General features: G+C 41.1%; 1 protein-coding gene across 5 annotated transcripts in view; it reads left to right on the top strand.

Annotated features, from left to right (window-relative positions):
* Nucleotides 1–10,542, top strand: part of MYB (MYB proto-oncogene, transcription factor) — a 37,290-nt gene extending 26,748 nt beyond the window's left edge. For 2 of the 5 annotated variants that reach the window (XM_047860064.1, XM_047860066.1), the window contains one exon: nucleotides 6,203–7,564. In XM_047860064.1, the coding sequence (XP_047716020.1) occupies nucleotides 6,203–6,319 (117 nt within the window). In that variant the 3' untranslated portion in view covers nucleotides 6,320–7,564. Of the gene's footprint in view, nucleotides 1–2,439; nucleotides 3,301–6,202; nucleotides 7,565–10,531 lie in introns of those variants that run through there. The other 3 variants (XR_007152411.1, XM_047860063.1, XM_047860065.1) reach the window with 3 other exon arrangements.
* The last annotated feature ends 5,459 nt before the right edge of the window (nucleotides 10,543–16,001 follow it).

Genomic DNA, 16,001 nt, shown 5'->3' on the forward strand with positions numbered 1-16,001 from the left:
ATCTTTATGTGAATTGTTAATGAAAAAATTTTTTTAAATAGGGCAAACCCTTTTGGTATGATCAGCATTGCTGAAGAGCACAATAAACTAACACGCAGGCAAGAGAAATCTGGGTTCTACTCTAGAGTCCACCATTTTCAGATTGCATGATCTTAATTCATTAACCTCTTCAGGACAACATGTTCTCATCTATAAATTGAGGACTGTAGTATAGTATGTCCTCCTCTCATCATACAAGGCTGGTAGGAAGCGGAAATGGATATAATATTGGTTTCATAATGGCAGCACAGTTGTCCATGTACATTGGTGGTATCTATTATTAGGCAAAAGCTGTGCGCAGTCTCTCAGAAAGGAGGCCTCATCTTTGGCCAAGTCTTCTTGCCCTGTGGTGTGCTATTTCCTCTAGCACGTTCTTTCTCATTCCTTGTTCCACTCTCACAGAAGTGTGTCAGTGGGTCACCCGAAGGGATAGCTGACTCAACTGATGCCTGAAATAAAGGTAGTCAGATCTCTGATGGAGATGAAACATCTGGTTGATTGGTTTTCTCTATTTTTCTGCTACTTGTGTTGGCATGTCAACAGACATGGAAACCATCTGTCTACATGTGACATCTGTCTTTCTGGGCATTTCTTAATGTAGTGTGCTGTTGTTGACCTGCTTTCCTGGATACCCCTGGACTCATTTGGTTCTCCCTTTGGGCCACTTTTTTCCACCTCCCCCAGCAAGAATTCACGTAGCCGTTGGTAGTATTTCAGCGACCTGCTTTCAATATATGTTATAAATTAAGCAAGTTTGCTGTGTACAGCTTTTGGGTCGTAATAGGAAAGGCCGAATAAGGGAAGAAAATATATCAAGGTCAAATTCAGAGTGCCCTGCCCCAGACATTACAAGATGTAGATTTTTTGTTTGGTTCGCCTTGGAAAACACTATGATACTGACTCTTCCATGGGACAGCAAAGATAGAATTGCTTTAGAGAAATTTGACACTCGTCTTAATCTTAATAGTCTGAACTAATGTATCACTAAGGAACTATTTTCTTCAAAAATTGTGACACCCTAGGTTATGCGACATAAGCTGTGTGTAAAGTCTGTAAACATGTGAGATGAAGAGACCCTCGGAGACATCTAAGACAAACTCCGGACTGGGGAAAAGTCTGTCCACATTAGCAATAGTTAACTTAGGCTTGGGTGGGAGGTAGAGGCGCTGGTGGATAGGGTAACCTCCAATCACCGTCTGGACCTTTAATTCTCTAGTTTTTAAGGCTCTTTTCTATGACAAGTTGAAAATCCCGAAATTGGGGGCATTCCACTGTTTTGTGCAGACATAGGGAAGCAGTCGTGCATGAGAAAAGTTGGGTAGCCATAGACCTTGCCTTACATTTCTTCTCAGGTTTATCTCTGACTTTTAAGATACAGCAGCTTTCAAGATTTTTGCATTATCTCTTATAATTGATACCTCTTTAGAGGATGCTCTTTGGGGAATGAATTCTGACTTTTAGAATTTTAGTCCAGAGTAAGCATTTTCTTCAGGTGAGTTAAATAGAATAATCAGATAATTTTTATCCTTATTCTTTAGGGCACCATTCGTATCTGTTTATTATTTAAAAACAGACCAAAAGAAAAATCCAATGCCATCTCACGAGTTGCTTTGGTTTTACAAAATCATTTTTTATGACTTATGCAAATTTTTTATTAGGTCTGCAAATTGTAAAACGCATACCTTGCCAAGGTTTTTGACATGAGCAGCTATTGTGTGAAGCTGCAATATAATATAATAATAACAGCAGTTGTTCAGCATGATAAAAAAAAAAACTATATTCCAAATGAAAATGTGAAGATAATCTAATTCTGACAGAACACCACCTGTGGACATGGTCTTGACTCATTTTATTTCTTCTGTTTTCCACAAAGGATCCCAGTATTTGTTTAAAGTGCCCTAGCAGGATATCCCCTTTAAAGCTTTGACAGTCTGTTTGCAGTTCACTTCTGCCCGGGAGCAATTAAAGGCACATTACAGGATAAACAAGGTGACTGTCAGGTGAGAGAAGGAGAATGTTCCCTAGGATTATTAATGTTGAAATGAATTAGGGTAGAGTGACAGGTCTGCATTCACATAAGAATTCATGGACAGAAATCCTTAATTCTTATCAGTTCTTTAGTGTAAATGAAACTAAAATTTAGGAAGGAATAGAGAGGCACAAAGATAACAGATGACAGTATTAAAAAATATTCCTCTAGCACAGAGACATTTAATCCCCCTTTGTCAAAACTATTCTGTCTGCTTGAAAAGTTGGCCAATGGCCCCAGGGTTTCAAGGTAAAGAGAGAGAAGGAAAGAGCAAAAGAGGAGGCCGCTGTCATTTCAGCTGTTGGACCTGAACACTTCTTTTCATACCTGAGTCCTTGACCTTCTGCTCTGCCTCAACTCTCACCCTATAGGTCTGTGTCTGTTCTGACTGGATTTTTCTTCATTGTTGCAAGGAGTACTCACAGAGTGCAGAAAAGGAGCTGGCACACAATGACTACTGGGTCCTGGCATTTGTCCACGCTGGGAGGTTCAGGTCTTCCAAGGGGCTTGCCCTCCTGAGACTCTGAGCTCCAAGGCTCATATGCCCCTGGGATGGTCCATTTTCTGGAATTCAATGTGTTTCTTGGAAAAATCCATTCTTGGCTGAGGAAAAGTTGACTGTTTGAAAAGTTTCCTCAAAAGACTAATTAAAAATGTATGATTTAAAAAAAAATACTGATCTTGTGTTGAATATCTGGCCCTGGAGAAAGAGGCAAACATGAATAAAGTGGTGGGCCATGTGGGCCATCCAGTAAGAACACGGTCAAATTTCAAGTTGAGAATATATGAAACTGATAATACTCAGTATTCGGTTCTCCTGAACAGATTCTGGAAATCCTGCATTAACTTAAGTACTGTATGGCCAAGGATCAGAATTTGACTTTTACCAAGAGACATGGTATTGTATTCACACGAGATTGTTTTCACATAGTATTTTAAGATACTTGATTTACGCATTTCGAAAATTAAGTTTGCATTAATTGAAGCACCACTAAAGTAGAAGAATTCTTAACCAGAGGAAAATAGAAACGTTTGTCCTTTCTTCTCATTTTTTTCTCCAACCTCAACTTACATTCTCCTTTCCACCCCATTCATTCGCATGTGTTCTCTCAAAATATGTATTTTTGGGTTTTGTATGTATCTTTATGTAATTTGGATTTGCATATAAGATATTAGTATACGAGGATACTTCCTTCTGCTGTTTCTTTACTTGTTTTTTAATTTATTTTTTTACTTGAGGTGGGGGGTAGGGGCAGAGGGAGAGAGAGAATCCCAAGCAGGCTCCACGCTCAGTACGGGGCCCAACACAGAGCTTGATCTCACAACCCTGGGATCATGACCCGAGCTGAAATCAAGAGTTGGATGCTCAACCGACTGAGACACCCAGGTGCCCCTTTACTCACCTGTTTTTTTAGATCCATGCACTTTGTTCTGTGTGCATCATCGGTTCTGAGCACTGCACAGTACTTCATGTAGACATCTGCCATATTTACCTGTTCACTCTTGAGTAGTGATATGTCACAGTGCTACAGGGACTCCAGATGCAAGCTCAGTAATTGAAACGGTAGCATCATCTTTTTCCTTTTTTTAATTGGGTGTCATGTGTCAATTGGGTGTTTCAGTGCTGCACCAAAAATTTAGCAAAAACACGTAGGCAGCCAACTCAACTGAAATATGAACTCTGTATGGGCAGATATACACTAGAGAAATATGTACCTTTAGTCCACTTGCTTGAACCTAGAGAAACATCATTTATTCAGAACTATTTCAAAGACCCTGGTGATTTTGTCTAGGAAAAGATTAAATGTGACCCAGTGGCAGAAGTCTGCTCCAAAAAAAACACCTGTCATCTTTGTGATACACAGCTCCAGGAAAATATTATAATAATCCATCTTGCTATGTAGTATTTCAAGTTGTGTGTTGAACCTCTGGGCCTTCAGAGCAAACATATGTAAACTTGGACAACTTTGCCTTGGTGGTGAGACAGCATGGCAGACTGGGCAGAAGCTGGGAAAGCCGGTTTTCGTCCTCTGAAAGCTCACAATTTAGAATCGTGGCACCGTAAGCCTTATGTCACTGCAACTTTGTTCCAGCCACTGGGCTGGAAAACCCCATCACCAGACAAATACCACATTCATTCAGAATTACTCCTGTTTGCTACAAAGTCTGATGACTTCGACTCCCCCTGCCCATCTAAATGCTTCTTCCTGCAATCCCACGTCCACTGAGCCGCCCCCACTGTCTTCCACTGTGGAGGATGCTCATGGAAGCAGCATCTTACCCTCAGTAGGGACTTGCTTCATCACTTCTTAGCTGGGTGTCCTTGAGGATGTTGCCTAAATTCTCTCTTCCTTTAAAATTGGCCGGTGTGTAGAACAGGTGCACTGACTCCCACCTGTGCCCCAGGTATTTTGTGTAAGAATTAAATGAGATAAAACCTGTGAGACACTGGGCAGCATGGGTGGCACTTGCTAAATGTTGCACTTGACCCACTATATCTCTTTCTGTCTCGCGGTCCCTCCCACAAGCAACGTACAAATTGCAGCTTCCTGGTTCTTTTGTGCTCTCTCTCCACCCAGGTACCCTCCTTCTTTCTCACTGGTCCATATAAATCCGCCTTTTCTCAGGGCGCCTGGGTGACTCAGTCAGTTAAGCATCCGACTCTTGATCTGAGCTCAGGTCATGATCTCACGGTTCCTGGGATCGAGCCCCACGTCGGGCTCTGCGCTGACAGCACGGAGCCTGCTTGGGATTCTCTCTTTCCCTCTCTCTCTCTGTCCCTCCCCAGCTGGCGCTCTCTCTCTCGCTTGCTCAAAATAAATAAATAAACTTTAAAACATGAATAAATGAATCTGCCTTTTCTTGCCATTTCCCAGGCAATTCCTCGTGGTGCCACCTCTCTTCACCTGGGCGGGGCACCGCCAACGTCTTACCCTGCCCATTACTACTCCTCCTGTTCCACACCTGTTCACTCTGTCCCCTAAAGGACACTCTAGAGAGCAGAGAGTCCTTTCCTGTCTTCTTTTGTCCCATGGAAGAATCGCTCTTAGATGTCAATTCCAGGAATAGTTGCGCTTTGACTAAACCGCTGGTTTAGTTTTGAGCTTAGGGACCCCAAATCTTACATCTGCTTGAGTTTCTGTTTACCTCTGCGTTGACGGCTGGACAGCTCAGAGACCAGCTTGAGGCTTACACCCAGCTGGTGCGCTGTACTTCATGACAAGTGTTTTACGTACAAATCTCACCCAGATCATCATGTTATTTATTTTTTCCCCGTTTCCCTGTGACCCTGCCTTGCCCACTGTTTAAACCCTGTTATCTTATATTTATATTGTAATTATTCTAAATCCTTTTGGGAACTACGTAGAGCATAAATAGCACATATTTCAGTGGGAAGCAGTATGGAGGGAAGGCAAGAGGCAGGGCTGTGCAGAAGACAAACCTGGGTGCAGAGCCTCTCCACTCCTCACCCTCAGCGAGGCTTTAGAGGGTTATCTCCACCCTGGGTTTCCATTTCCTGCCTGACTGAAGACAGAACGTACCTCCCCCTCAGGGGGGTGGTGCTGTGTAAATGAGATCATGACCGTGAAGTGCCAAACACTGGCTGCCTATTAGATACTAGTTCCATCTGTATCTTCCAGTGTGTCTATCCTGGTGAACAGATATTTCTAAATTAATTGATACTTAATTGGTATCTACAAAATAGATACCATGTTTAGTAGGTGTTAATTGATTCCAGCACCTCCAGGAGCTTCTTCACTCAGAGGACTGAAGCACTCACCAGTTTGCTTCATGAGACACATTAGGTACCTGGGGGAATTATGCTCCTTTCTGTCTCCAGCGTTGTAAAATCACCCAAGAGACAAAAGTGGGAAGTGTGCAGCCGTAGCTTATGGTATCGTTTGAAGTGGGGTTTTCTCTTAGCAATAAATGATTTCTGGCCCTTAATAGCACGTCCGAATGCTGGGGGGCAGAGGGTTAAGATTTTATCTGACAAAGGCTCCCTGGTAACTGCTCTTGCCATCCCGAGGTCAGAATTCTCTACGCTGATTCTGCTGGGATCGGGATTCCTTTGTGGGCTCAAGTATGGGCTTCCTGTCTGACCTTGCCATTGGCCTCTTTCCCCCCCATTAGCCTTGTAGCGGTGCCTGGGAGACCGCATCCTGTGGAAAGACAGAAGATCAGATGACGGCTTCTGGTCAAGCTCGTAAATATGTGAATGCCTTCTCAACCCGGACTCTGGTCATGTGAGACGTTTCCAGACAAGCATTATGGTTTTCAGAACACTTCAAAAGTTGACTTGGGATGATATATCATTCCTTCACATGAAACTTTTCATGAATGGGAGAAGAACCTATTTTTGTTGTGGTACAACAGTTGAGAGCAGCACCAAGTGCATTTAGGTGGATGAAATCTTATGGGATTTCACCCAACTAAAAGGATTTTTTTAAATAAATAAATAAATAAATAAATAAATAAATAACAGTCTTACCTAAATTATTAGGTAATGAATTGTAGTCAGTTGTTAATATCTTAATGCAGATTTTTTTAAACATAAAATGATTTATCTGTATTTTAGAGGATCCCACAGACCAGTATTTTTTTCCTGTGATGGGGTTTTTGAAATTTTTACACAAAAAAAAAGGTACTCCAATATTTCACTTTTCTCAATCACTAAACACAATGCATTACTATAAATGTTGACTTAATACCATGGGATTATTAATCAAGATTGTAAATGCTCATTTATGGTTAATAACATTGGAGGTACATTTATTGTACTAAGCCATTTTATGAGTTTTTGTTGTTGTTGTTGTCAGCTTGCTTTAAAAATTATTACTGTGTGAAATAGTTTTATAAAAAATTATATTTTTATTCAGTAATTTAATTTTGTAAATGCCAAATGAAAAATGTGTTTTGCTGCTATGGTCTTAGCCTGTAGACGTGCTGCTAGTATCAGAGGGGCAGTAGAGCTTTGGACGGAAAGAAAAGAAACCTGGTGTTAGGTAATTGACTATGCACTAGTATGTCAGACTTGTTAATTTTTTATATATGTATATGTACTTTTTTTTCCTTTTGTAATACCTTGGAAAACTGGTTTGGGAGATTTTGCATTTGTTGATGTCATTGGTTTTTTTTTGGTTTTTTTTTTTGGTTTTTTGTTTTTTTTTTTAATTTTTGGTTATTGTTGGTTTAGAAGAACTCGCATTGCACTTCTTTACTTCTTTTTTGGGAGATCTGTGTTGTTGATGTTCTGTGTTTTGTTTTGAGTTCAGCCTAACTGTTCTTTAATTCAGGGGTTATGTGTTTGATCAGCGTCCCCCATGGTTTCCAAGTGTCAGGTCTCAGAACTGCCGCACAGAACCTGTGTTCGCAGCTGGGGTCGAGAGCCTGGGGTCTATAGCCAGTTGCTGCCTTAAGAACATTTGGTGCAAGATGGCCGGCACTGAACTTTGATATGACAGTGTACTTACTGCCTTGTAGAGAAATAAAGCTGTGCCCTTATTTTACTTACTTCTGGCTTCTCTCTTGTGATTGTGGACGATAGTTATACTTTTAAGGAAAAGGAGTGAACCCGAAGCACTTTCTTAGGTTAATAATTTGTGCACCATCTGAACCTCATGTGAAGAAGCCAAGAAAGAAGAACAAGCAAACCAAGTTCAGTAGTTTAGAAAATCATCACGTGCAGAGTGACAGCTGGGAGGAATCTTGCAGAATGTACTAGTCAGGGTTCCAGCAGCATGTGCACTGGGATAATGAGGACTGATACCACAGATGTGGGTGGGGATAGGAGGACCACGGGGTTGGTGCATGCACCTGGGTGGGTAGAGGCCTGAAGGACACTGTCACCTGGAGAGGGGCAGTCACGGAAAGCAGGAGCCCCAGAGAAGAGTCATGACCTTTGAAGACCTCACAGGGAGAGTGCCGAGGGCAGTGCTTGACTTTGCTTCCATCCCTTCCATCTCTCTCAAGGGTCCTCGTCCACAGAACCAACCAGAAGCTAGAAGGCAAGGGAGCACTTGGATGTAAGGTCAGTCAGCCTCTGAGGACAGAGCCCGAGAACATTGACCTGCTGGGGCAAGGGTAGGGCATTCCAGCCGAGTCACCCATTCGTTTCACCTCCCTGTGTTACAGATGAACCTCTGCTGGCCTCCCTCTCTGCTCACCCTTCTTTTTCCTGTGCTACAATAGCCCTCTCACCTGGACGTCTTACAATCTCCTCTAGTCACTCTTGTCCAACTTAGACTTTGCATTCTCACCTGCACGATGCACTTGGTGTTCTAGAGCCAAGGATTTGTTATCCCAATACCAGTCTTTAGGACTATTTAGGAAAAAAAAGAGTAAAAAGACTGTTTAGTATTCTCCAATTGTCTTTTTTTTAATGTTTATTTTTTGGGAAGGCGCCTGGGTGGCTAAGTCAGTGGAACGTCCGACTTCGGCTCAGGTCATGATCTTGTGGTCCATGAGTTCAAGTCCTGCATCAGGCTCTGTGCTGCTTCAGATTCTGGGGAGCCTGCTTCAGATTCTGTATTTCTCTCTTTCTCTGCCCCTCCCCCATTCGTGCGCACGCGCGCGCGCGCTCTCTCTTTCTCGAAAACGAATAAACATTTAAAAAACATTTTTTAATTTAAAAAATTAAAAAAATAAATATTTTTGAGAGAAAGGGCATGCAAGCGGGGGAGGGGCAGAGAGCGAGGGACAGAGGAGCCAAAGTGGGCTCTGCACTGACAGCAGCAAGCCGGACGCGGGGCTCGAACTCAAGAACATGAAATCCTGACCTGACTTGAAATCAGGTGCTTAGGCTTAACTGACTGAGCCAGCCAGGCGCCCCCTTTGTCTTTCCGAGAGGTAATACATCATCCCTAACACAGTGTTTTTATATTCATGACCTCTCCGAGTATGTTCCAAGTGCTACTCTGCCCCTTACTGGCAGTTCAAAGTTGGACAGGTCACTGACCTTTCTGAGACTCTTTTATTCACCTGTGAGATGAGTTCATTCCTACAATGAAGTCTTGTTGCGTAACACGCTATACAAATATTTGTTGTTACATATGCTTTCTGTAATTAAGTAATGCATGCCATCTAGTGTGTCAAATGTTCATCTGACTGGTGATGTGCATTGCTGATTACAGAGTTAAATGCAGAGGTCATATTGTAACTATTAAATTAATGGCAAGAGTGAATTCAGCATTATGCAGAACTGAAACAAATATTTACCATTCTGAGGGGCACCTGGGTAGCTCAGTCGGTTCAACCTTGGCTCAGGTCCTGATCTCATGATTCGTGGGTTCGAGCTCTGTGTCGAGCTCTGTGCTGACAGTTCAGAGCCTGGAGCCTGTTTCAGGTTCCGTCTCCCTCTCTCTCTCTCTGCCCTTCCCCTGCTTGTGCTCCGCCTCTCTGTCTCTAAAATAAATAAACATTAAAAAAAAAAAATTTACCTTTCCGACAAGTACATGACCTAGTAACTAGAAACTTAAAACTTGAACTAACAAAAAATAGTGCAGATTTAGGTTTTATGTACAAATACTCACACTCGTATAACACCCATTTCATCAGCATCTCTAAGACATGTATTTGTCCGGGCTTTTTGTTTTTAATCATCTTCCTTTCTAAAGCAGAGATTCAGGCAGTAAAATATATGGAAATAACATTTCTTACTTCTCAAAGGAAAGGTTGTTCTTTTGAGTTCCTGTGTGTAAAGCTTGTGTCCCCATGTGTACATCTGGAGAACAGGAGAGATGCTGAGAAAATTCTGACTTGTCTCCCAGCTGATAATGGGATTAATCGTTCAAGATGAGCCAGAAGTGCAGGGAAAATTTTCTTTGTTTCTTTAGAAATTATAAAATGCTAGAACTGGAAGGGACCTTAGACATCTTAAGGGGCTTCCCCTGTTTGTCACACTTAGAGGCCAACCAACTGATCTGAATTGAATTCAAACTCTGCCTTTTACCAGCTCTGTGACTTTATGTAAGTTTTACTTTATCACCCCAAGCTTCATATTATTCATTGTATGTTTTACTTATATAGGACTTTCTTGTGTTAATATTTAGTGCACCAGCTGATACATCTCAATGTTGTTAGGTATTACGAAGATGATTGCATGACAGAGTAAATGCGTTCTTGCATCTTTGTAAAATGTTGCAGTGCCTAATGATTGGGTAAGTCACTGTAATGACTTATGATCAATCAGAGAAAAAAACATGTCGATTACCTAGCAATGGAGAAGGGAAAACCACTGAGGCCCATGTCTCTGATTGTGTTAAATCTAGTCTTCATATTAAAACTAACTTTAAATCTAAGTTATATCCTCTCAAAATATTCCTAACCATTCTGAGATGCCACTAAAAATGTGTTTCCCCTTCCTGTACAAATGTTTGTGGGAAATATGGGGGCATATTTTTCCTCAAACTTGTTCGTTTCTAATCTGAAAAAGAAAACCAATAGATAAAATATGATGTGCAGGTCTCTTACACTGCACTTAAAATACACGTTTGTTGCTTGTTGCTTTTTTTTTCTCTAACCTTTGCCATTATAATTTTTTTCCCCCTCATTCTCCATTTTTTAGAGAGCAGAGTTAAAAGGAAGTCAACTAAATGCAAAGCTCTTTTTAGGGGCACCTGGCTGGCTCAGTCAGTAGAGCATGCAACTCTTGATCTCAGGGTTGTGAGTTCAAGCCCCATGTTGGGTATATGGATTACTTAAAAACAAAGGCATTTTTTCAAATTTTTTTAATGTTTATTTATTTTTGAGAGACAGAGAGAGACTGAGCATGAGCTGGGGAGGGACAAAGAGAGAGAGAGGGAGAGACAGAATATGAAGCAGGCTCCAGGCTCCGAGCTGTCAGCACAGAGCCCAATACAGGGCTCTAACTCAGCCGTGAGATCATGACCCGAGCTGAAGTCAGACGCTTAACTGACTGAGCCACCCAGGCGCCCCCAAAATAAAGTCCTTAAAAAAATAAAATGCAAATCCCTTTTTAAAAATAAAGTTGCCTTATATATAATTATATGTAGTAACTTTGGGAACTGCAGCAAGATGAAACTGAACTATACATTTTAAGGAAACTGTATTTTGGTAATAAATAGGCAAGAATTCTTTTTAATTGACATTTAATGTAAATATTCTTGCTGCTGACGTGGAAATTGGGGAGATTGATATTTGCCGTATAGACCATATTTATTCAGTTAGTACCTATTGCGTATTTGAGTTGGGGTTAGAGTTCAGAACACAGCTGAAAATCCCTGGACAATGGGAGCTTACATTCTGGAGGGAGACAGGAGTCAGTGGATAATTACGGTGGGGTTGTAACAAGAGTAAAAGAGACAAGAGAGCACTAAATCTAGACTTGGAGGAGCAGCACAGCTTCCCACAGAACTGGCATCGAGCAGGACTGATAACACCAAGATAAAGCTGGGTAGGAATTGGAGGGGGCGTCAAGGTGAAGGCAGCATCTGACATTTCCTGGAGGAAAAAGACCCAAATAAAATGACTTGTCTTACTTTAAATTCATGATGGCAAACTGCAAAAGGGGACTCAGGCAATTCTACTACCTGAGGATATTCTCTGGTAAAGTCTTTTTCTCAGCTCAGAACATCAGTGAGAAAAGAGAAGCATGCTATCTCCCCACGTCAAAGCCGTCCACAGACCAGCACATGCCAAAGTCCTTTCCTTCCGCCTTAACATGGATGAGCACTCCCAGCTGCAATCAGGGGCCAGCCCTTCCATTTGGCCTCTGCAAGCTTGTATTCTTGTACTTTGTGCCCTCCAGGGCCTCATCCTGCAGATAGGATCTTTCTCCTATATCATAATGTCTTCCTCTCTCCTGAATCACTCTTATCACATTAACATGGTCTACATCTCCCAGCAGTAATATCACCATGATACAGCCCCATTTATCTGTTCTTCATCTCAGCAAAACTACTTAAGGGATCTTCTATGGTCATGGGCACCACTTCCTCATGTTGTCTCCTCCAGTGGTCCACACGGTATGAACTTTCATTGCCCCTGTTCCACCATGTTTGCCCTTGTCAGGGTCACCAATGGCCTCCATGTTTCCAAATCCTTTGGTCACTTACAGGCCCCATTTCACTTCAGCTATTGGCAGCCTTCTACAGAATTGACACTCCCACTTTCTTGAGCCACTTTCCTTTCTTGGCTCTAGGGTACCACTCTCCCGGTTTCCCTCCTTCCTCACTGGTTTCCTCTAGTTAAAGACCAAAAAGTCAACTAAGTTTAAAAATCTAACTGGCTGTATTCAAACAAATAGAAGGGAGCTCCAAGGAGTTATGGAAAGTAGAAAGCTTCTATAGGCAGAAATGGGTGCAGGGGGCAGGGGCAGGTTGAGGGGTGGCAGCTGCAAGACAAAGAAGTTATTAGCAAACGTTTCAGGCAAGGTCATCTTCCCTCAGGGGGAGAGGCAGGAGGTCTCCTCAGACAGATAATGCAGATGACCTTACTGGTGTTGATCAAGAAATCCCAGACTGAATGGTTTAAAATTCCACTCCTGGGAGAGGTTGAAACGGCAATTAGGTTATTAAGTCTTGATCGGGCTTAGCATAAGTGACTCATTTTAGGCCTATTGTTTCTTTTCTTTTTTTTTTTATTATTTTTTTTTATTTTTGAGAGAGAGACAGAGCACAAGCAGGGGAGGAGCAGAGAAAGAGGGAGACACAGAATGTGAGGCAGGCTTCAGGCTCTGAGCTGTCAGTACAGAGCCTGAGGACACAAGTGAGATCATGACCTGAGCCGAAGTCGGATGCTTAACCAACTGAGCCACCCAGGCTCCTCGAGCCCGTTTCTTTTTAACACAGTTTGATACTTTCCTCCTCTTGGCCTCCAAGTGGTCCTTTCCTCCTTCCTCTCCATCATTCTTCCCAAGGGACTTTGTTACCTCTGTTGCTCTAAGTATCATCTTTATCTTTAGCCCTGACCCCCTTCCAGAATTCCAGATTCCTGTATTCTATTCCATATTAACATCCTCCCTACATAAACTTCTTAAATTTAGTATGAACAAAATGAAGCTCATAATCACTCATTGCTTCTATTTTTCTCATTTGAAATCATTCTCATTTGTAGTAATTAGCCCTCATTTCTTCCATTTCTCAAGCCAAAAAAACGTTTTTAAATGTTTATTTTTTTTGAGAGACAGAGAGCAAGAGAGAATGCAAGCAGGGGAGGGGCAGAGAAAGAAAATCCCAAGCAGGCTCCACCTTGCAAGGCCCAACATGGGGCTCAAACTCACAAACCGTGAGATCATAACCTGGGCAAAAATCAAGAGTTGGACGCTTAACCGACTAAGCCATCCAGGCACGCCTCAGGCTAAAAATTTGAGCGTCATCTTTGATTTCTCCCTTTACCTTATCACCCCTCCTTACACCCAATTGCTCACAGTGACCTGAGTTCTATACCTTGAAATTATGCCACCTTAAATGTGCCACATTTCTTCATTGTCAGTAATGACATTGTTAGTAATGCCACAATGCATATTAAGTGCTCACGGTAGAAGGGAGAGGGAGGGAAGGGTCCTAGCAGAGGGAAAAATAGTGATGTCTGAGAGGTCAGAGTGAGGAAAAAATGAAAGGGAAACCTGGGGGACCAGGAAAGATATGTGGCCAGAGAGAGAAGCCTGTTACCACTCTTCAAGAGTTTGAGTTGTGTCCTTAGAGATAAAGGGAATCATTGCATGTTGAGTGGCTTTAGACAGGGAAATAAGATGATTAATTTATACCTGGCTTACATAAATAATTCTGTTCAAATCCCTTTTTTACAGATAGGATAAAATGAAACTTCAGTTTAGCAGAGCCAATTGATCGCAGGGACTCAATTTTATACTCAGCCAGTTGGGTTTTACATAGTACATTTCCTACTGTGTCTTAATTTCAAAGGAATGTGCTTTAATCCCAGAAAATCCTATTGAGAAATACCTTTTGCTCTGAAGTTAACAAAGACTAATTTCTTTTTTTTTTATTTTCATAAAGGCTATTTTCACATTTTATAGTATATAAAGAAACTAGTACAGGAAAATTTACATAAAACACTTTTTTCCTTTAAAAGCAGTATCTTTTCAACCAATGATCAATAATTTATCTAAATTATTGTCATTTTCCTTGTCATCTTCAAAAGCCAAATCTTCCATTGAATTTTTAACATATGGTGTAATTCTTGCCCAGTAAGGAACCCTGACAATATTTGTTCTGGAAGGTGTTCTCGGCTTACTTTATAGTTATTGTATTTTAATCTGTAATCTAGAATACATTCATGTAGTCCAGTGATTTTCACACTTTTTTGGGCATCAGAAACACACTGTGAACTTGTGTGATTCTTGACCTTACTCTTGGGGATTCTGATTCATAAGTCAGGTGCTGACCTAGGAATATTTTCACAAGCTTCCAGGTAATTCTAATGCAGGCGGTCTAAGGGGACCACACTAGAAACCCTGTCTTAGAACAAACTTTTTTAGTCTCCCAAACCCTGTGCCTTCTTTATTACAATCCCCATGGATTTCAATTCCTGTGAAGCACATAATTCTTCATTAAAATGTACATTGGTCTGTAGAATATTCGAAAAATATTAAGCCCATAACTATAAATAGAGTTTCTTAAATCCAGGGAATCATTGTATTACAGATATTGGTAATTAAGGCTGAACTTGGCTGTCAGATCCATCTTTTGTTTAAGTTTTACAATATGTGGCAAAGCATAATTTTACTCACAATATGTCCAAATCTCTTTAAACATATGGCTCTATTGCATATGACCTATCAAAAGGGAATTAATAGCTCAAAAAGTTTAGTTCATTTACAAAATACAAAACTACCATTTCCATCCAGAAGTCCCTTGTTCTAAACCAGTCTTTAATCAACTTGCCAAATGCTTGTTCAAGTCACTTTACACCTCTCTACTTTGGAATTTCTATTTAAATGGAGGAAGTGTTTAATCTTGTATATAGTTACAAAGCACACAGAGGTTCTCAGATCAAAGACAAATAAAATTCAAAGAAAGCTTCAGTAGCTCAAAGACATTGAAATCCTAAGGACAGAATAGTGAGGTTTTCCTGCTGGAAAGCATCCTCTGAAATGAATTTGTAAATTGACAAATTATCCTTGACTGTGTTTGGGGGCAGATGTAAAGGACAGAGCTGGTGTTGGTTTTCAGTCACTTCGCTAAAGAATGTAAATCCATCCACCTATAATTTAGTGGTCCCAGATACCTAATTATGGGCAGACTCCTCACCTTCCCTCCTTTGGTTAGTTTCCAAGTCAGTGAAGCAGTGACCAAGTGTATAGCCTGCCACACACTAGATGGTACACGTTGGCTTGGGCAGTAGCCACATGACTTCACTTGGATCATACCAGATCCATTCCCCTCCCCAGTTGCAAATCTGCCCAAATGAGAAGACATTAGAAACATGTATACTGGTTAAACGTAGTGAATGGAGGACATGAATTAATGCCACTCCATCGGGAAATTGTACCAAATGACAATGAAGGGGGAAGTAAGGAGCACAAATATAAAAGTCAAAGAGAATAGAAAAGACCAGGTACTATTACTTTTTTGGCAAGAACCTAAATTATTCACGTATTCTACAAATATTTATTGAGCACTTCCCATGCCAGGCAGAATTCAAAATTCTACAAATCTGATATAATTTTCAAATTACAGAGCAATATTTTGTTGGATGCCCCCCAAAAGTACCAAGAGAATGGTTTCAGATTTCCTATTTTATTAGCCATATTTCTTTAAGACTAAATGTCTTTATTCATGTTTTAACATTTCTGACATCAGGTGTGTCTTTAACATAGTTTGATTTTTCTTTCTTTGAAAATTGGTATTAAGTCCATAGAGCCCTGTACTTGATGACACCATAAAATAAAGGAAGAGCTTGAAACTTAAAATCAGAAATATCTGGGGGCGCCTCGGTGGCGCAGTTGGTT

Source organism: Prionailurus viverrinus, chromosome B2 (genome assembly GCF_022837055.1).
Source record: "Prionailurus viverrinus isolate Anna chromosome B2, UM_Priviv_1.0, whole genome shotgun sequence".
Classification (NCBI taxonomy): domain Eukaryota; kingdom Metazoa; phylum Chordata; class Mammalia; order Carnivora; family Felidae; genus Prionailurus; species Prionailurus viverrinus.